We start from the raw sequence: 21,334 nt of genomic DNA, 5'->3' as shown, positions 1-21,334 counted from the left end.
TGTTATCACCTTCTTCTCAATCCAGAGCCTATTATTTCTGTCACAGGACTTTGCCCATGCTATCTCCCTGACTGAGACATTTCCTCTTCCCATTTCTCTGCCTAGTTAGCCTCTATTGGCCCTTCAGATTTAAGCTGTTCACTACTTCAGGGCTTCCCTGAATTTCTTGATGAACACAATCCCCTTCCACATGTTATCACGTGTTTTTCCTTTGTGGTACGCTTCAGAGTTATAATGTTATGGTTTTCTTCAGAGTTTTAAAAATTAACTTCTCCGTCTTCTACTATACTGTGAACTCCTTGAGGGAACTGACTTCCTCTTTCCTTCCTCTCTCTTCTCTCTCTCTCTACCCCATCTCTCTCTCACTGTTGCACCCCTGGTGCTAGTACAGCGCTTGGCGTGTGACACATGATCCAGAAACATTTATTGAGTAAATGAACAAATTCCTATCTGTCTGGTGTTAGGATCTTGGGAGAGAGGAATGAAGGAACTAATGAAAATAAGTAAAAATCGTCCCTTTTAATGTCCAGTTTAGCTAAAGAGAAAGAACCAGAACACATGGAAGAACAGTGAATCACAGCAGCAGCATCCTCTCACAAGCTAAACTCTGCTACAGATTGTGAAATCATGTTCTGAAGGCCACAGAACTTAAAAATGAAAGGAAATAAAGGAACCTAGACATTTAACAATTCAATACTCATATACTCTATGCCTGGTGTTGGCAAACACACAAAGACTCTTAACGCATGGGACCTACCCCAGGGTCTTATAATCTGGTTGGCCCAAGCAAAGTTATGCACAATTTAGTGTGGTGCCTATGGCCTGGGAACAAGTTTCAGATGGCCAGGCTCCAGAGGAAGAGGGCAAACCGGGTTCCTACTGAGTAACACTTTGCAACGTGAACTGCCTACTCCCTGGGGATGGGACAGAGACCAGGTTTCAATGTGGGAATCCAGGGAAGGCAGGGCCTTCTTACTAAAAGAAGGGGGTGTTTTGGAGAAAATGGCCAGCTGTGAGCCTGGAAACAGAAACGGAGATGTGATCTTCTCTCTTCCTTTCTCCTACTTAAATTGGGAAACCTGGAACTGCATGTAGTACTTCTGAGTAAGGTGCTGCTCTCTTAGTTGTGATTGATAGTAAGAAATATGTATTTGGTCTTTGACTCCTTTCCTGGCACACGGCTCCTAAAACTCTTGAAATTTCCTATACAAGAATTATAAAGGTATCTTTTATCTTTTGGAAAGTACCTAAGGATGGGGTGGGGGGCTTGTTGCCAGCAGAACCAACCATGTGATTAGAAGTTTGGAACTTTCAGTCCCATCCTTCGAACTCAGAACTTGGGGGAGGAGAGAGGGCCTGGAGGTTGAATCAATTGCCAATGGCCAATGATTTAATCAATTATACCTGTGTTGTGAGACCTCCACAAGGACCCCAAAGGACAGGGTTCAGAGAGGTTCTGTGGCGGTGAACACGTGGAAATGTGAGCAGAGCAGAGCTCCTGGAGAGAGCATAAAGGCTCCATGTCCCTTTCACCACACGTTGCCCTACACCTCTCTTTCATATGGCTATTTCTGAGTTACATCCTTTTATAATAACTCTCATCCAGTAAGTAAACTGGTTTCCTCAATTCTATGAGCCACTTTAACAAATTAATCAAATCCAAGGAAGGGATCGTTGAAACGTCCGATCCATAGCCAGTCATTCAGAAGCACAGGTGATAATCTGGGCTTGCATCTGAAGCATGTATGTGATCAAGGTCAGTCCTGTCAGACTGAGCCCTTAACCTGTGGGCCTGATGCTATCTCTGAGTAAACAGTGTCAGAACTGAGTTAAACTGTAGGACACAGAGCTGGTGTCTGAGACATGTAGGAATCATCTACACAACCACATTGGAATTGGTTCCTGAATCAGATAAGGTAAGAGGAATGCTCAGGTCCAGCTTTGAGGCAGGAGGAGCCCTAGGGAAGAAGTTGGGTGTGTTTTAGAAACCATGTGAGCCATCTCTCCCATCAAAGGAGAAAAGGAGCCAGAAAGGAGACGTGGGCAGGAAGCTTTGCACAACTATCACTAGAATGACTTCTAAAACTTAAAGTTGGGATTCATTACCTGGGGTGTATCAATGAACTACAGGGATCTGAAATTATCCTGCAGTTGAATCGTTTTGTCTGAACATTTTTCTGGGGAGAGTATCCAAAGCTTTTATTGAATTCTTTAAGGGGTCTATTCATTTACTGAATAATGCACATAAGCTGGTCGTCATTTAACAAAGTGGAGAGCCTAGGGGAGAAGAACACAGTGCTGCTATGGGAAGAGGGGACCATTCCTTTGCCCATTCATTTCATAAATATTTATTGAGCATCCTCTCTGATTACATTCTGAGATACAGCACTGCTCAAAACAGAGACGGAAAGTCCTGCAAAGTAGATTGAAGCTTTCATTATAGTGAGGGGAGACCAACTGTGAACAAAACAAATGGGTAAAAATGTTAGAAGGTAAATGCCAAGGAGTAAAGTGAACCAGGAAAGGGAGACAGGGAGGGCTGGAAGTAGCGTGGGGAAGGGGTTCAATGTTAAATGAGATGATCAAGGGCAGGCTCATTGAGGTGATGTCTGAACAAAGAACTGAAGAAAGCAAGAGACCAAACCATACAGCTACCTAGGGGAAGAGAATTTTAGACAGAAGAAACAGCAACAGCAAGGACCCTCCAAGCCAGAAACATTTTTCTTCTTTGGAGAAAAGCAAGGAAGCTGGTGAATCTGGAGTGGAATGAGCATGGGAGAAGATTCTGGAAAACAAGGTCAAAGATAATGGAGGGGGCAGATTGTACACTATGAGTCATTATAAGGGTTTTGACTTTTCCTCAAGATAGAAAAGAAGTTATTGGACAGTGTTGAGTAGAGAATACGACAGACAGGTTTAACAGGTTCACTCTGACTGCTGTGTTGAAAACAGACTGTAATTCAGACAAGACAGTATGGCGCCTCAGCCAGGATGGTAGGAGTGAAGGTCGTGAACAGTGGGGAGGGAGGGGGGGTTCTGAGTGGAAAAAAACATAGAAAGTTTCACAAAGTGTTGCAATAAGGCAGCAGCAATATTCTTAGAGCCTTCCCAGTGGTTGACGGTGCATGCCCTGCCCATCTAGCAGACCCAGGGGGCACTTTACAAGAGGCATCCTGCTGTGGGGAAGAAAGCCAACTATGGAGGCAGGAGCCCTGGCCCTGCTCCTCCACAGCTGAGTCCCTTGGACAAATCATTTACTTCTGAAGGACTGAAGTTTCCTGACTTACAAACAGGGAGAACATATGTCTGACTTGCTCCGGAACTTCAAACTGGACTCGCTGCCTTCAAATGTCTTCTCTTCCTGAGATCTATCATTTTGAGTTCAATAAGAGGCTTAAAGAACATCTGAAATACCACATCAGTGCCAAACCCTGTTTCTTGAATAAATAAATAGTGCTGTACTCTTCTTTCTCCTCCCTTGGACTTTCCCCTGCCCACAGGACTTATGCTTGACTTGCTTCTTGGGGTGGTGGCCTTGGGGTGAGAGGAGGGAGAAACCCCCGTGTGGATTACGACAGAGTGCAGCAGTTCGCTGTGGCAGCAAGGCTGAGCCGAGCACGGCATGGACGAAGATGCTGATTACAGCACACAGACAGTATTTTCACTCAGAGCCACTGAATGATTAGACAACACCTACCGCCCTTGTCAATACAGACAGCCTGTAGCACTGGGCTGGGGAAAATGGAGAATGTCAACAATTTCACAATAGAGAGCAATAAGGAAGGTGGAAACTAAACTTAGGAAGGCTGGATAGCATGTAATAGAGCTTTAGTAAATAAAAGACTCATCTCAGCCCGATTAGCACCATAAAAATGTTTTGTTTAGGAAGTGGGAAATAGTAAATGAAACTATGCTATTCTTGGTTTGTAATAGATTGCCACTGTTCAGAGAGATGAAGGCAGGTACTCTCGAGTTTGGCTGTCTCATCCAAGTCACTTTTATTATAGCCCCCAATGGGCAGGTCACAGGCCACAGAATTGCCTCCCTGCCCCAGATCCTGGGTTCACAGGTGGACTTCAGACACCAGCTGAGATCACCTGGGGAGAGAAGCTAGAGGCTTGACAATACGCATGGCCTCAGAGTTGTCCTCTGGTCTTCTTTGAACATTGTTCAAGGAAAGATCATGTCTGGAGCTACTTCCTCCCCATCCCTGAGATGTTACAGACACCTGCCCAGAAAAGCCTGCCAGAGTCCTTACCTCCAGAGGGCGTGCCAGCAACTCTCCTAAGGAATTTAACCCACTCCTCCATCTCTGCCTGGGAGCTGGCCATGAGGACATAGGGGTCCTGTCCCGCGCGACTCTGGTCCCATGAAGCTGGAGGGAGAAGTAACAATAATGAAGGTCTCAGAGTGGTAAGGCGCTAGAGCAGGGCAAAGCAAAGAGACGCGGAATCTAAATCGCTTCCTCAGTTCAACTAAACAACCAGTCAAACAACACCAAAGCATTATCTACTTATCCTCAGTGGCACCGAATATCTGTGCACTCTTAATTGGTTTTTGCTGAAGCTCTAATTCTATAGACAAACCATTGACCATAATAATTTGCAATCAGGATGACTTGGGCTGAGTGCTACTCCCATGGAGGACAGAAGCCATTTGCTACGAAAAAGGAAGAGGAAATGCATGGGGGCAGTTTCAGTATTAGAGGAGACAAGATCAGCCCATGCAGATTTGAAGACTTCAGTTCCTCGTGCCAGTCAAGGATACTTCATAAGCTAGCCTTAAACTCAGTTGTGGGCGTGAGGAAGAGAACAGCAGCTCAGGGGGGAGGGGCAAGAAACATGTGTGCCTTTCTCACAACATCAGTGCTTCCTGTTCAGGGTTACTGACTACTCTCCTGCCTGCACAAGACATTGCAGATGGTAAGTTCTCAATACGTATCTAATGGACAAATGAAGTTTGTTAGGACTTTCTTTACTATTTTTACTTTAAACATGAGATTATAAACAGGTATATGCAGTGTTTCCTGAATTGGTATTCTCACATTGACGAAGGGGTAGAGAAAATGACAGGGGGTTGGATGTGGTAGGGGAGAGGACCAAGAGAATAAGTGACAAAAGAGAAAAATAGGGACAGAGAAGGAGAAGAGAGGAAGAAGGAGAGCATCAAACATGGGTCTTGGGAAAGACAAGAAAATAATAGCAATCCCTTTCAATTACCAGATACAATTACCATTTCAAAGTGCCTTTGTAGACACCAACCCATTCTTCTCTCAATATCAGGCATTTCCCTCAAAGAGAGCCTGTTTTAGCACCACATTTGTGCTCAAACCTATATTTTCTTGCAGGAAAACAAAAAGACTTTTAACTTCCCATTGGTTCTGGTCTCTTGAACCTATCTTAATGTCACCAGGCCTCACCTTCTTTTACCCTTTGTGATGACCTAATTCTGAATTAACCTTATCATGGGGTCATCAGCCCTTCTGAGCAGAAGTGTTAGACCAGGGAGCCCTGGCTATTTAGGAACATCCTGAGATCTGGGTGTTTCCGAAAGTAGAATGGGAAGCAAAACACTCTCAGGTCGGAACTAAAACATTCCATAGAAATCACAGAGCCCTTTGCTCTAGTATCATTTCCACTCTACAGATAATGTAAAGGAAGCCCAGAAATGCCAAGGCACCTGCTCATTTGTACCCAGTTAAGTTACTGCCAAACTCAGGGCAAGGTTCTTGGTCTCCCTTTTTCCAAAAAAGTTTCCACTAGCCCATATTGCTTCAAATTTTACCTTGGCCAAAATTCATATGGCGTCCTTCCCCTTCATGCCTACACTCTAATCTTCTGTATTACTAAGAACATGCCTTTTCCGTTTACCCTGTTTCCTGGGAGAGCCTTTAGTGTGATCATGGCAACCCCACTGAGAAACATCCAGCTCTCAATATGTTTCAGAGCAGCCAGGGCTTCCATGGACTCACCCTTCTGGTCAGAAAATCTGATAACCCAATGACAAGATTAATCCTACATTGGGTCATCCCAAAGACTAAAGAAGGTGATGCACAGCGATATTAATACGGGTTCAAGAAACCAGAACCAAAAGGAATTTTAAATTATTTTGTTGCCCTATAAAAAAAATAATGTTTGGGCACATGGAGGTGCTAGGATGGGCTCTCTTTTGGGGAAATTGCCTAACATTAATACAAAGCCCACGAATAGCAACTCTTCCCTCAGGGACATGCTTTTTCTGACTTATTTTGTTCAACCTATATCACATATTGGGCTGTTTTCCTTGTCAGAAAGGAGCCTCCCTTCTTTTCTGCCCCTGCCTAAGGAACTCTTACCTATTTTTGAAACTTCACTCAAATGTTGTCTTTTCTAGAGACCCTTTATTAGTATCTTCTCCTCCCACTCCAAATTAAGTGGGGAGTCCCTATTCTATAAATATTCTACCCTTAATATCTTACCCTTACCTCTCTCACAGCAATAGCTAAATTATCCAGAACATCGGTTTCCTTATCAGTAATATCTAGGTAATTACTTAATATGTCCCAAACTAAAACCCTGATCTTCCCCCCAAAACTTGCTACATGCACAAATCTCAGCAAATGCACCCTTCCCGTTGGTTAGGTAAAACCCTTGAAGTCAGCCTTGACTTCTCTTCCCTACGCCCAATCCATCAGCAAATGACATCCCCTCTACCTTCAAACTGTATCCATAAAGTGATTATTTCTCACTCCTTCACTGTTCCTATCTCTGACTTGGATAATCGCAATATCCTCTTCACTGGTCTCTCTGCTCCATCCTTGTCTCTTTTTATTCTCAACTCAAAAAATTTTAAAACATAAGTCAGGTCACCTCTTTGCTCAAAACTTCCCAGTGGCTTCCCATCCTTGTAGAATAAAAATGAAACATTTTATAATTGCCTGCAAGTGCCTGTAAACTCTGTGCTCACTTCTGACAGTATCCTTCTCTTCTCTCCTGTCATTATTCCATGGTAACCACATTGGTCTCTTTGATGCTTCCTGAACATGTGAAATAGGCTCAGAGACTTTGCACTGACTGTTCCCCTTCCTGGAATGCTCTTCCTCCAGATGTTCACTTAGCTCACTCCTTCAGCTCCTTCCCATCTCTCCTCAAAGGTCACCTTCTCAATGATGCCTACTCTGCCTGCTCTATTTAAAATGGCAAATCAACCACTGCCATCCCCACCTTGACCAGTACTTTCTCTTTCTTTGCTTAAATTTTTTCTATGGTGCTATTCCATCATAAAAACTATAGAATTTACTCATTCATTTGTTTTTTTTTGTCAGTCTCCTCCTATGTAGGCTGCATGCAGTTTATTTTATTCTTTGCTGGATTCCCAGTTCCTACAATAGTGCCTGACTCATAGCAGGTGCTCAGTAAATTTGGTGAATAAATGAATGACCTCTAATAAGGCAGCGCGAGAATTAAAGGCCACATATGCAGAAGAAATAACCCCCTTATCCCTGGTGACTCCCTTTGGGTAGAAGAACAGATCGTTTTTCTGCTATAGGTAATAGGGAGAGGAGAGCAAGCCTGCCCTGAATTTTTGCCTGTCCCAAATAAAGAAAAACATAACTATAAGAAAAGTCTTCTTTGTGACCTTTGTGCAACTAACACTGATAACCACAGACAGAGGGCTCTGATTAGAAAGCTCATTTCTTATGCCAGCAAGTGCCACTGAGAATCATCTTACACAAGAGGATGACAAAAAGAGGAACTGAAAATTCTCTGCATCATTTCATAAAGGGTTGTCTCACTTTAGGTTGGGAGGAGCCTTGGAAACGATGGCACCTTTAGGCAAATTGTTCCGCACCTTATTATTGCTTTAGAATTGTTGTCTGTCCTTATGAGACTCTATGTGTACGTGCGTGCACGTGTGATTTGTCTAAGAATTTCCCCAGCAGCCCAGGAGATGCTTGCAAGTGTAAGTGATAATGAGAGGACAAATCTTCATTTTACCCTAGCACAGCAGTCCATGAGGGTACTGGACTGTGGTGCAAAGACTGTGGTGAATTTGCAGCTGGAGCTTTCGGTAGGGCTACTGTGGACTGAAAATTCAGGCTTTGGGACATGTGTTACCATGGACGGTTGCATCTCATGAATTGTGCTGGGGAAGCGATGCCAGGAATGAAAGACACCCCTGGGAAAAGGGTGGGTTTTCCTGGAGAGAAAGGACTAAAAAGTAAGTGCCACGTTTGAGGAGAAAGAGAGATGGCTAGACCTCCAGATAAGAAAACAAGAGCATGCCTGTGAGGGGCTACCTGGGAGGAGCTGCACTTAAAAAAAAACAAAAACATTTTTCTCTGTTTTCAATAAATAGTCATAGCCAGTTTTGGGATCGGCTTCTACATTATAATTTCCTCTAGTTCTTCCCAAAATAACAAACACTTATGTGGCACTAACGGTATACCAGGTGCTATGCCAAGTGTTTCACATATATTTCTTTATTTAATCCTCACGATTATCATCATTGTCTCCATTTTACAGATTAAGAAACAGAGGCAGGGAGAAACTGGGTAACTTGATCAGAGTTACACGAACAGTAAGTGGCAGGGCTGGGTTTTGGACTTGGGCAGGATGGCTCCCAACTGGGCGCGTCTCACCTCTGCACCACGCTGCCTTCTCTGTCAAGTTTCGTGTGCACACAGCTGCCTTGTGTGAATGGTAGGAAGGGAGTTAAGGGAAGGGGTTTCAGGGGCCCTGTGGCCTCCCCTGTCATGTCAGCAGGGCGGCGGCAGCCTGGCTGCACAGCCGGAGCAGCAGTTCTGGGGCTCCTAGCGGGCCCGGGGCTGGCAACTGAGCAAGAGACAGAGACAAGCAGCCTCAGTGTGACAGTCACACAAATGCAAACAAACTCCCCTTGAGACAAGTTGAGACAAATTCCCCTTGCCCCTTATGCATTCCAGGAAGGTAAAGTAACTCGACTGGGAAAAGCACCCTCCACGGTGCTGCTAACACCTGACGCGTGCCAAGTGCCCGTAAGTCGGAGCTGTCACACTGAACCACAGGAGACTGTTGGCTGTGGACCACCTTCCACCCACCAAAATGGCAATTCCACAGGGTTCAATTTAGAGTTTGACTATTAATTTTAATGTCCTCCTCACCTAGACTTCACTTGGTTTAGTGAGTAGGGAGGATGTACTTTTCCGACCAGTGTCCCACTGCCTAAGGGAACACCTGGCTCCAAGTCCACACTCATGCAATGCATCCAGAGTTGAAGCGAATGCACACCCACTTGGTTCACTTGCTGGTTAATGAACTAGTATGGGTTTATTGACTAAGTACAGAACTACTATGCATCCTTATTAGGTTGGTGGGGAGTTGTTGACAGACTCACTGAATATATATGAATTCAAGGATCCAAAGAAAATGCGAATGTAATACACCTCTGTCCCATATTTCGTTGCTTACCTGGAATGATTTCAAAGACAAACTTCCCTGCTTCTTCTGGGTTTGTGGCAATCTCCTTGATCGTACTTCCTGGTAGATACATACAACCCTGAAAGATCAAGTCAGGCCTTTAAGACAAGCAGCAATTTTATCACCTATTAGCTAACATTAAATTGAAAGACAGGATGGGGAAGGGATAGAGAAGAATATGGAAAACTAGCTTTGAATGGGGCCCTTCTGCTATTCAGGCCTTGGTCTAATTAAGTGGCTGCTGTCTGAGAGCAAGCTAGGAATCTAGAGAGAAAAGAACAAGGTCCTGACAGGAGAATGAGCTGAAGGGGCATCATTAGCAGCAATTGTCTCTTCCCCCTTTTCCCAGGACCCGACTTCCTGGCTAAACCAGACACCAGGTCTGTGAGTAGGCAATGCTGAGACTGGGCAGACCGTACACACCCCCTTGAGAACTGAACCACAGTTAGCCATTCAAAGGCAAGGAGTCTTCCTCCTTGCTAAGCACCTTGATATGCTATTCATTCAGTCCTTCTAACAATCCTCCAAGCGAGGTATCATGATGCCCACTGACAAGTCAGAAAATTGAGGATCAGAAAGATTCTGTAATTTGCCCAATGTCACAGAGCCGGTAAGTGGCAGAATAGGAAATCATCTCAGAAGTGTGTTCAAAGCCTCTCATACATGGATGTGTTATTAGAAAAACAAGTCACTTCCACGGTGTGTGTGTTGAACGCCTCACCTTTTACAGTGCACTGTCACACGCCCGTCTCATCACATCCCCATGACAGCTCAGATCGGCAAGACTTGCCACTTCTACTTTGCATATGAGGAAGCCAACGCTTTGAAAGTCTAAGTGACTGCACAAATGGACATGGTTCACATGTACTAGAGTTAGTGACTCACAGTCTGTGTCTCACAGGCTGTTGGAGGTAGCATGTCTGATTCTGAGCTAAGCAGACATGCATGTCTCTATTCTAGATCGAAGTGCGGGGGAAGAGGGGTGGCAACAAAGAAGCTATGAAGGCTTCTTAAGGAACTCTCGGATCAGCTCAGGAGCTAGAAAGAATAAATGTTTCTTGAGTGTCTAGAAATAAAAATGTCTAACACTGAATGAGAAAGTGGAAGAAAAAATGAAATGGAGAAGGAGAAAAGGGAAGAGGAGAAGAAATGTGAGGAAGGATAAAGGAAGAGGAAGAGGAGGAGAGGAAGGGGGAAGGAGAAGAAGAAAAGGGAAAAAATAGTCTGTAAAAGGGAATTCTTCATGTTTTTTACACTTCTCTAATTTTGCTACTTAAAAATAACCTCCACTTCCATGGTCCTCACCATCTTTAAATATCAATGACCTCAGAAAAAAATTACCCTGAGGTTGTGCTGCTGGGCTACTTTTCATGAGTTATGGTACCAAAATAAAAAGCCCAGTTATTTTTAGATAGAGGGGAGCACTGCCTGATAGGGAGGGGGGAAAATGACATACCTGCCCCTCTCAAGTGCCTCTCTAAATTATTATTTGATACCCCAAATCATTTCACCCAAAAATAGAAAAAATAAAATATCAAGTATGTAAATACCATTTATTGAGAGATTACTAGATGACAGGCTCTATGTTAAATGCTCTGAATATATTATCACATCTAATCTCCAGAGGAACTCTATGAGGGATGACTGACACTTTCCTCATTGGAGAGATGAAAAGGTAAGGCTCTGAGGGGTTAGTCATCCAATCCAACATCACAAAACTAGTTCATAGGAAAGCTGTAATTTAAATGTTGGTCAGTGGGATTCCAGAATTACAAGGCTTTATTCGCAGGTCCCACTTTCTTTCTGAAAGAAATAATGATCAGAGTTAAACTAAATCACAGCAAGGCATGACAAATTGTAAGACAGTTCCCCAGACTGAGCACCATGGCTTTGAACAGGAGAGAGGAAGAGCAGGAAATAGTAAAAAGCTTTGGTGGGGGTGGGGGTGGGGTGGGGACAGTGATGGGGAAGAAGTATTGTCTGAGAAAAGGAAGGACCTAAGTTGCCTATGGCCACTTTTGCCTACTTAGCAAGTTGATTGGAGTAGACTCTGTAGAAAAATGGAAGGAGGGAGAGGTTTTTGCTGGAGGCCACAAATCCTACAGCAACGGCGCTGAGGAAAGAGGTGTGTTCGTGGTATGCCAGAACTCGCTCATGTTGACTTAGAACTGTTACATTTTCAGGAACTCTGTGAACCAAATGTTAAACACAGCCATTATTAAAAGTTTAACTATGTAAACTTACAACGAAATATTTTATATTAAAAATAAAGGTAATAATACTAAGAATTCATCACTTCCTAATTATTTACTAATTTTAACCATGATTTTTGTTCCAGTGTTTATTCACATCTAATCCGTGTGGTAGAAATTCTAGATAATATTGTGCTACTACTGCACATTTCTTCTCAACTCTGCATTCAGTGACGTCACGTTAGTAGCTTGAGTCAACCATGGAGGGAGTATTTACACCACAGAAATTGGCAAATGCTTCATCCAAATCAGCTCCCCTACCACAGTATTCCCCAGCACACCACTGTAGACAACCACCTGGGTAATTTCACAGAAAGCAAGAAACGAGAGCATGAGACAATTCAGCCAGGATTATGTAAACCATCATTGTAGCAGAAACTTGAGGGCACATTGCTGAGATTCTGTTTTAAACAACTTCCTTGACAAGGAAACTTTTGGGATGAGTTATATAAAGCTAGGTCACATAGTTACAGAGCGCTAAGCTGTGAGGGCTAGACAGACCTTTCTGAGAACTCAGAGACAAAGAAAATGCACAGACTGCCTTCCATCAACCCTAGAGGTTCTCAAAAGCTATACACAGGAGTCCATCATCAGCATTCCATAGCTTGTGTAATCATTATGTAATCATTCTCCTTTGTGGGACATTAGGTCCACTATTTCTCACTATAAGTAGCACTCCATGTATCATTACTTTTGGATAGGTTCTTAAAACCAGAATGATTGGGTATGATTTTTCTTCTTTTTTTTTTGGCTCTTGGAAATCTGATCAAATTGCTTTCTAGAAAGGTTGCACCAACTTGCACACACGCCGTCAGTACATTTAGGGCCTTTCCATCTATCTGACTCCTCTTAGACTTTTAGGGTATCTTCTTTTTGGAGGTCTTCTGGGGTCAGTGTGTGTGTTCTTTTTAAATTTACAATGAGTTTGTATTTTTGTCATAGAAAAATTAGAAACTAAACAAAAAAGAGGAAAATTTTGAATTATGTGTAACTCTAGCACCCAGAGATAACCACAGTTAACACTTCTGTGGATTTCTTTCTAAGCCTTTTTCAATAAATACAGATTCATGATTTTTTCCTCAAGAATGGGACTATTATACACTTCAACCTTTGTTGTAAACTACTTTTTTCCCCAAAAACAATATTATGGATATCTTCCAATTTCAATAAGTATTAATTTAGGGTATCAATGGCTGGATTGTATTCTATTGTGCGTATGTGTGTGTGTGTGTATACATATGTATATATATAGAGAGAGAGGTCCCCTGATATAATTATATAATTTAGCCTCTACCACTGGGCATTGTTTTCATATCACTACTATAAACAACACAGTGGTGAAAACCTGTACAGCAAATTTAATTATCTACATCAATGTTAATCACCCACTTAGGATAAATCCCCAAAACTAGAAATCCTGGGTCAAAGGGTTTGTATTTTTAAAAGGCATATGACCCTCCAGGAAGGTTGTATGAACTTCCGTTTCCACCAGCTGTGCATGAAAAGTCCTGTTTCCTACCACACTGAAATGTTTAGACAATCTTTGCCAATTTGATTTAAAAATCTTTGCCAGTTTGATAAAGGGACAATGGTATCTCATTGGCTCACCCTGTATGTTTTCAATTACTACTGAAATTGAAATTTTTTGTGCTATTTGGGCATTGCAGTTTTGGGGAAATTGACTATTTGCGTCATTTGCTCATTTTTCTATTGAGCTGTTTCTTAGAGACTTGGAAGAATACTTTAAATATGAAGAATATTTGTTTGCTATATGTATATAAATAATATTCCTGCTTATTATTTGCTTTTCCACTTTATTACGTTGGTTTTTAAGGTACAGACATTTTAATTTAAATTTGCTTTCCTTTGTGCTGCTTTTGTTGCTATGCTTAAAAACTCCTGCCCCCCAAAGATTATGAGAATAACTACATTTTCTTTTAGGATTTTTATTAACTCATCTTCCCATGTAGGTCTTTAATTCATCCGGAATCATGAATGGCGTGAAACATAGTGTGCAATTATGCCTTTACTTTTTCTTAAGAATTTAGCTCCTGTCTGTTGCTTTCATTGCATTTTAGATATTTGCAGTGTCTCTGGATCACAAAACAATATGAAATGATAACATCATAAAAGCACTATATTTTGAATAGATTTTTATCTTAATAAAATAATTATGGATATATTAAAAGTCTACAAGGATATCCTTTTAATTCTTGTTTTTAATGATAATATAGGAACATCAGCCTAATGATGTTCCTATATTATCCCAAATTATAAAATGAATTGTAAAATGTCCATACAATAGATTATTTTACTACCATTAAGAATTACATTTTAGAATATTTAATTAGAATGAACAATATTCACAACATATTAATTTTAGTTAAAGAATATTATTATACTTTTGCATTTAGAATATTATTAATTTTTTCATTAAAGAATATTATTATAATTTTGCATTTAGAATAAACAAGTTTCTGAATGTATATATGTAGAAGAAACTGGAAGAAGTAAGGATTTGGGTGGTTATTTTTGCTGATGGGATAATTTTTATTTCCTACTTTGTGCTTTTCTACATCTTATAAATTTCCTGCCAGGTACACATATAGCTTTTGTAATCAAAATACACATATCTACACATAGTAAAATATTCTTTCTAAGAAGTTCATTTTATTTCTAAAGCCTCTTTTGAAAGCTTTTTATATCTGAAATGAGTATTTGATTTTACCCAATGCTTTTTACAGCCATCGATTTAGCGGTTGTGTGGTTTTACTTATATGACTTATTGATCTTGACCTCTTGATCCGATGCATTATATTAAGAGATTTCCTACAAAATAAACCATACTTACCATCCTAGAAGCAGCTTTATCTAATTATCTCAAGATAATGTAATCCTGAGAGGACTTCGGGTTTCCTTCTCCAAAAGTAAGGGAGGGAAGCTAGGACCTTCAATAAATTATTTTACCCTTTGACATCAGTTTATGCTTTTATAAAACTGCATTTTCATACACATGCTTTATATCATTTGATCCTGTGACAAATGCAGGCCAGACACTATTGTTTCACTTTACAAAAAAAAGAGGGGTCTAGAAATACTAAATAATTACATGGTCAGATGATAGCCGAGCCGGAAAAACAACACAAACTTGTAGAGAACATACGTTTCACCCTCTCCACCCCATGGAAGTAAATCCCACTGAGCTCTCCTTTCCGCTGATTCTGGAAGGCCCACACATTGTTGTCAACTCCCTCACTCTCTGCTGATGGAGGCCTTCCCACATCAGCTATCAATGTACCAGTCACCACCATCTGAGCCTGTAATTACCCGGCTCTGATAGAACTGGGTTGTTCATAAAGGGAAGGAAGTCTGGTCACAATGCATAGGACACTGAGCAAGAACCCAGTCTGCGATGGGGTCTCCGGCCCTTCTGTAGCCTCTGCAGTGACGGACACTCGCAGCCCTTAGTGGAGTGCCTTGTTAACCAGGTGCTGCTGATGCCTCAGGGATCCTTAAGTCTGTCCTTAAAGAGAACTGTCCTCTACCAAAATCACCGTCTCCTTTCTTCACACACGCTGCCATGTACCCCCAATATCTTCACCCTTCTTGGGGCTCTGGGGGAGAAGGGTCCAGAAGGTTGCAGAGTCTGTCTTCCCTAATAAGTTCTTTCTGGCCAAGCCCACTCTTCCCCTCCAGAGACATGAGCTCTAGATAGGGTGACCAGTTGTCCTGATTGCATAAAGACATAAAGTTCATACCTGGGGTCTCAGGATCATTGTTAATAGCACATCCTTTCACTCTCATGCACCATGACAGCCACAAAGAATCAGTGATGCTGTGACAAAAGATCTAAGGCCAAGCCCTGGCCGGGTGGCTCGGTTGGTTGGAGCATCATCCCCTATACTAAAACATTGTAGGCTGAATTCCTGGTCAGGGCACATATCTGGGTCGTGGGTTCAATCCCAGGTTAGAGAGCATATAAGAGGCAATTGATCTCTGTTTCTCTCTCACATCAATGTTTCCCTTTCTCTTTCTCTCTCTCTCTCTAAAATCAATAAACATATCCTCAGCGAGGATTAAAAAATAAAAGATCTAGGCCCAAGGTTTAGGATCAAAGCCCTCTCTAGCCCCATTTACTACATCAGGAAATCCTGTTAGCTATACTTTCAAAGTATATCAGGAATCTGATCGTTTTCCTCCAGCCCACAACTCCCACTGAGATTCTAAGCATCATAACCTCTCATGCTGTGCCTCCTCCCTCCGGCCCTGAATCTATTTTTGAACACTGTATCTAGAGCCATCTTTTTTACAACACAAGTCAAAGAATTCCCCCTTTCTGCCCATCACCCTAAGTATAAACACTCCAATCCTTACCATGACATACCATGTCCTTTGCAATCTGTGTCCCAATCCTTCACCCCCCACCCCACCGTCTCTGACCTCAGCACCTCTGATTCTCTCGGTCCTTAGCTCTGCTGACCACACACTGACCTCCTTGCTCTTCCCCACACATGTCAGACAACTCAGGGCCTTTGCACTGGCTATTCCCTCTGCTAAAGTGTTCTTTCCCCAAGATCTGCCCAACTACTTGTCTCTCCTCCTTAGACGTCTCCCTCCTCAAACGTCACCCTCTTCATTAGGTCATTTTGACCACCCTTTTTAAAATTGTAACACCTCTCCCAAACGCTTGACCCATTGTTAACCCATTCTAGTTTTTCCTCGTAAAACTAGTGATTTTCTAAAAAACTACATAAATTTTGTTATTTATTATGTTTATTCTCTGCCTTTCCCCTCATCTTTTAAGTTTGACACGGCAGAGATTTTTATCTGTTTTACTCACTGGTTTATTTCAAGTACCCAGAACAGGGTCTGGCACATAATAGATGCTCAATAAATACTGGTTGAACAAACAAATAAATAAAAGCCCCCAAATCAATTTTCCTAAACCCAAATTCACTGTCTCTGAGCCCTTGTGCTTGGCATTACATCAAGACCATGTTGCCAGCCCCAACTTAGAACTCATTTAGGAAGTTCCACAGTGTTCACCTCAGGGCTTCCTGGAGGAGGATCACCCTGCCATCTTTGCAACTCAGGATATGTATCTAGAAAATGCTGAAAAGGAGAGAATAACCTCCTCTTAGATAAACCTGTGTCTAGTCCTAGTAAGAAGGCCCCAGTTAGTTTACAGCGATTTAGGTGGGCTCCACACCCACCTCCTGCGTGCCTGGACAGAGAGCTCTGGGAAAGGGGACAGACAGCCTGGCTGGTACCTGTGGCTTCACGTCCTCTTCATCCTTGTAGTAGTAGAGCTGCTGTGCCCTCAGCACGAAGTACCTCTGCTGCCAGTTTTTTACGATGGACCTCTGCTTCTTCAGCCAGCCCATCTTGATAGGCCTTTCCAGCGGGTTGGGGGTGGAGGACGGGTGGAAGGCCGCCATCGGCTCGCCGGTCATCACACTCCTTGACCGAGCTGTGGAGAGGAATAGACAGGCAGTCTGACTGAGGGACATGAAGCAGTGTGCAAAGAGCGGGTGGAGAGGTGAGAGAGGAACCCCCGAGGGGGCCGAGAGGTGGGTGGAGCCCCAGCCAGGTCCACCTCAAGAGTCCGGATCTCTATCAGAGAAAATCCCCAGTGACCCAGAGCCAACAGCTCCGGATGAGGCCGAACTGAGACCTAGAAGGAGGTGAGAGCCAGCGGCCCAGTGCACGCGCAGTCTGGCAGCTGGGGTTGGCCCCCTCATTCTGCAAACCCCCCCCCCCCCTCGAAACATTGGCTGGAGACTTCTGAAGAGGAAGTGGCCGCAGCATCTGACAAAAGGTGCTTCCTTTTTCCTGCGTGGGAGTCAGTATCTGACAAGAGAGAGGAGAAAATCATGCCTCCCTCTGAGGGTTCAGGGTGAGTCCTACGCAGCTGCACAGGCACCGGAAGCTGCCGGGCATTCTTTATCAAGGAGGAGCCGTGTGTGACGCTCTGGCCTCCCTGTCAAACAGTCCTTCCCTGACGGACTTGCAAAACGCCGGCCGTCCACACAGTTCAGCATGCAGGACGCTGGCACCTCCTGAATTTTCCTGATGACTGTCATTGAGGGCCATTCTGTCCTCTGTCCACTGAGACTGTTTACAGCCCTTTCCGCTGGACCAAAGGCCTCCCTGTGGCTGCTCTCCTGCTCCCTTTTCAGTCAGGTTGTCCCTCCCATGTGGCTGCAGCACACAAGCGTCAGAAAGGAAAATGAATCAGCCAGCAGACCACACGTGCAGAATTTGAATCCAGACCCCTCAACCCACTGCATTGTGTTGTTGGCTTTTGTTTTTACACAAGGACTCTGCCTGTCATTGGATCAGGGCCAAATGTCCACAGTTTGTCTCCATGGTCCTTCCCATCTAGTACAACTATCTCCTTTTCTTCCCTCCACAGTGATAGATTACCCTGCCTGTGGTCCCATTTCAACAGGCCCTCTCGTCCTCGCCTTCCTTCTTTCCCAGACATTCAACAGTGCCCTCAAAACCACACTGGAGCTCCTTGTCTCCTCGACCTTGCATGGTGCTCCACACTTGCCAGTCCCCAGTGTCTACATTACTCTCTGCTGGAGGAAGTCTCCATCTTCCAATGCCTTTATTCAGCTTTTGCCAGTTCCCTGAACATCCACAACTGAACTAAGTGAGCTCCACTCTCCCCACATCGCATCTCACCTGGTTAGAGACCAGTTTTTCCCTCCCTGGCACTTTCACCCCGAGTCCATTGTGCAACTTCTCTGAGTCTCAGTTTCCTCGCTGGTTAAACCAGGACAATCATAGTCCCTACTCTATGGAACTGTTGTAAAGATTAAAGAAGCTTACATATATAAATCACTTAGCATGGCCACTGGTCCAAGGTAGCCAATGTTACTTGTTTTTATCAACAGTTGACTTTACTTCCTGCTGCCAGGATGGAGATCAGCTTTGGGAACTCCTTAAATTTCTCTCTCCATTTCAAAATGCCATTATATCATCAAGCTTTCTCTACTCCTCCATCCCTATCCCTAATACATCAAATTGTCAACTTTTCCCATTGCTTTGGATTCTCTTCTTTCTATTTCATTCCAAGCCTGTGGTTTTCAACCTTTATTCATGTTCATGACGTACTTTCAAATACCAACATTTTATATAGCATTACAGAATCATTCTTCCATCAGTTCTAATCATATAGAGTTACCACCCTATTTACATGTGTCACCTTGCAATCCTCTACTGCCACCTGATGAGGACTCTGCCCTAAATGGGCTCCCTTGACCTTCACAAGGAGTCTGTGTTCTTGTCACATGTCTTCATTCTCAAGTGCCAGCTTGCAGTCACCCCTTACCTCCCACCAGGGACTGCAGAGGTCATACCATGTTGTACACAAGGGACAAGATATGCTTGATTCAACAACTTCCTATTGGACAGGTATCATAAGAGTGCATTTACTCAACGGTAGGAAAAAGTAATCTGACATTTTGATGACAGTTTGTCAGCAAAATTACAAAGGTTTGCTTTACATCTGTGTGTCCTAGAATTCCAATTAAAATTTTTCTCAGATCTTGCTCCTTAGTTAACTGCTATCTCCCAGATCTTCCATCTGTAACCTGTAGAACAGACATGGGCTAACCACTTACTCTACGGCTCTGCAAATGATCTGAAGGAACCATAGGAGGGTTTTGGCAGGAATACAATGGAGAGGAGGGAATCCAAAGAATGGTGTACAGCTCTGTGTCTCCCTAGGTCTGAGACTATAACTTGCAAAGACTCATATCTGTCCTAGAAAGAGGGCAGGCAAATAGTAGGGAGAGATGAAAAGAATGATTCATACACACATACACAAAAAGGTGGAAGAGTGGGGGATTCTTCCCACCTTAGTATAGCCTCTGTGTGGCCCAGCCCAGTGTGACTTCTGTAACCATGAAGCTGAAGCAACATTAGACTCGGGAGGGAGGGACCCTTCTAGCAGGGGCATAATGCAGAGTCTTCACTTGGCTTCTGGGTGATTGCATCACCACATGGAGCCAGCACAGGAGAGGAGGAAAACAGACAGATGCCACCTGGCGATTACAAGGACTTGGGCTTCATGAGCTACACCCAGAGACCCAGGGAAATCATTAGGACCTCTATAGAAGATAGGAGAAGCTAAAGGTCTCCAACGGCATTGAAGAGGTGGGATGTGGGGAGCAGGAGCCAAAAAGACACTGTAGATTGAAGAGAACTAACAGCACAGAAGAAATTGTTTATGCTTTGTTGTGGCAAAAACAACAATGACAAAAACAAACACACATAAAAACAAAACTTCCTTCTAGAAGCATCTGTGCATTGCAGATTGGCCTAGCAAAGGTAGGTATGAGGATCTGATGTTCTTAGATTTGGCCAAGAGGAGCTTAGTTGCCACCTTGTCTGCCTGCATATTGTCAAGGCCTTGACTAACCATCTTTTAGATTCCAGACATGATGCTGTTCACCCATACATCCACCCAGCGTTTCTTGAGTGCCTGTCATCATCCCCAGTATAGGTGGTATGACTGTGGTCACTGGGACATGTGTTAGGATTTAGAGTGTGGATGGCTCAGTACAAACCTCTCCACACTGCTGAAATTAGGCCCAAACACGGGGGAGATGACATGTGGGGCTCCATTGAGCCAGTGACTAAGCAGGGGAACTTTCTGTCCTATTCAGGGCCATCTTTCATCCCAGCCCTCAGCATTGCTCATCTGCCAGGCGTACCATGAGATGACTGACAGATCAAGGAAGAAGGCCTGCTGGGCCTTGAGTTTGGCTTGCTTTTGACTAACTTTCCTTATTAGCTCCTTTGAACAGTCTGTCTTTGTGGGTGAGACTTGTTCCCGGATAGAGTAAACAAAGGAATCTGTTACTATTAATGGAACTATTTCTCATAAGGAAAATAATAACTATGATAAGCTTCATTTGTGATCCAGAGGTTGCACACTGAGTGCACGCTCCCAGCCCTGCAGGAAGGGTTTCTGAACCAGGTTGTAGGCCGGAGAGGGGGCTGCAGGCAGACCAAGCAGGCAAGGCGGGGGGCAGATATAGCACACTCTGGGGAAGGGGAAAATGAGGACCCGTTAAGTCAGAAACCCACCCTTATTCTAGTAGAAAGAGAAAAAACAGCCCCTAGCATTGTGCTGTCCAGTACAGCAGACACTTGCCATGAGTGACTATCTACAGGAAAATGAATTAAATTCAGTTAATCAGTCACAGCAGCCACATTTCAAGTGCTCAGTAGCCCCATGAGGCTCGTGGCTAGAGGGGTGGACAACACAGATAAAGAACACAGCCATCATCATCTCAGAAAGTTCTATGGGCCAGAATCTGAGAGTTATCATTACTAAACATGGGACAAAATAGGCCATAAACGTTGGACAGTATTTCATCAAATAGAGAAATCAAGTTGGAGGGCTCCAGAAAAAAGTGGCTTCAGGTGGCAGAGTGAGAAGTCCAACCTTGATCTAAGAGATAACAGGGAGGCCCATGATAAAATACAGACAAGTTCTATAATTGTACTGCATATACTGAATTTTAGTGTGCAGGTGAGTGAGGACACCAGAAAGGAAAGAAGAGAAATGGAAGAAGTATACATTCCCAGGTATAGGGAACCGTTCCATGAGTGGGAAATATAACCCAG

At 43.4% G+C, this 21,334-nt stretch overlaps 1 protein-coding gene across 4 annotated transcripts in view; it reads right to left on the bottom strand.

The window, feature by feature from the left end:
- The window catches only part of ARHGAP25 (Rho GTPase activating protein 25), an 80,803-nt gene that overhangs the window by 24,735 nt on the left and 34,734 nt on the right, over positions 1-21,334 (bottom strand). For 2 of the 4 annotated variants that reach the window (XM_045193876.3, XM_045193879.3), the window contains exons 2-4: positions 16,960-17,159; positions 9,429-9,516; positions 4,259-4,375 (exon numbers count right to left, since the gene is read on the bottom strand). In XM_045193876.3, the coding sequence (XP_045049811.1) occupies positions 4,259-4,375; positions 9,429-9,516; positions 16,960-17,159 (405 nt within the window). Of the gene's footprint in view, positions 1-4,258; positions 4,376-9,428; positions 9,517-16,959; positions 17,160-17,285; positions 17,433-21,334 lie in introns of those variants that run through there. The other 2 variants (XM_045193878.3, XM_045193875.3) reach the window with 2 other exon arrangements.

This window comes from Desmodus rotundus, chromosome 5 (genome assembly GCF_022682495.2).
Source record: "Desmodus rotundus isolate HL8 chromosome 5, HLdesRot8A.1, whole genome shotgun sequence".
NCBI classification, from domain to species: domain Eukaryota; kingdom Metazoa; phylum Chordata; class Mammalia; order Chiroptera; family Phyllostomidae; genus Desmodus; species Desmodus rotundus.
Note: the sequence above shows the minus strand (reverse complement) of the source record. Positions and strands in the feature narration are given on the sequence as shown.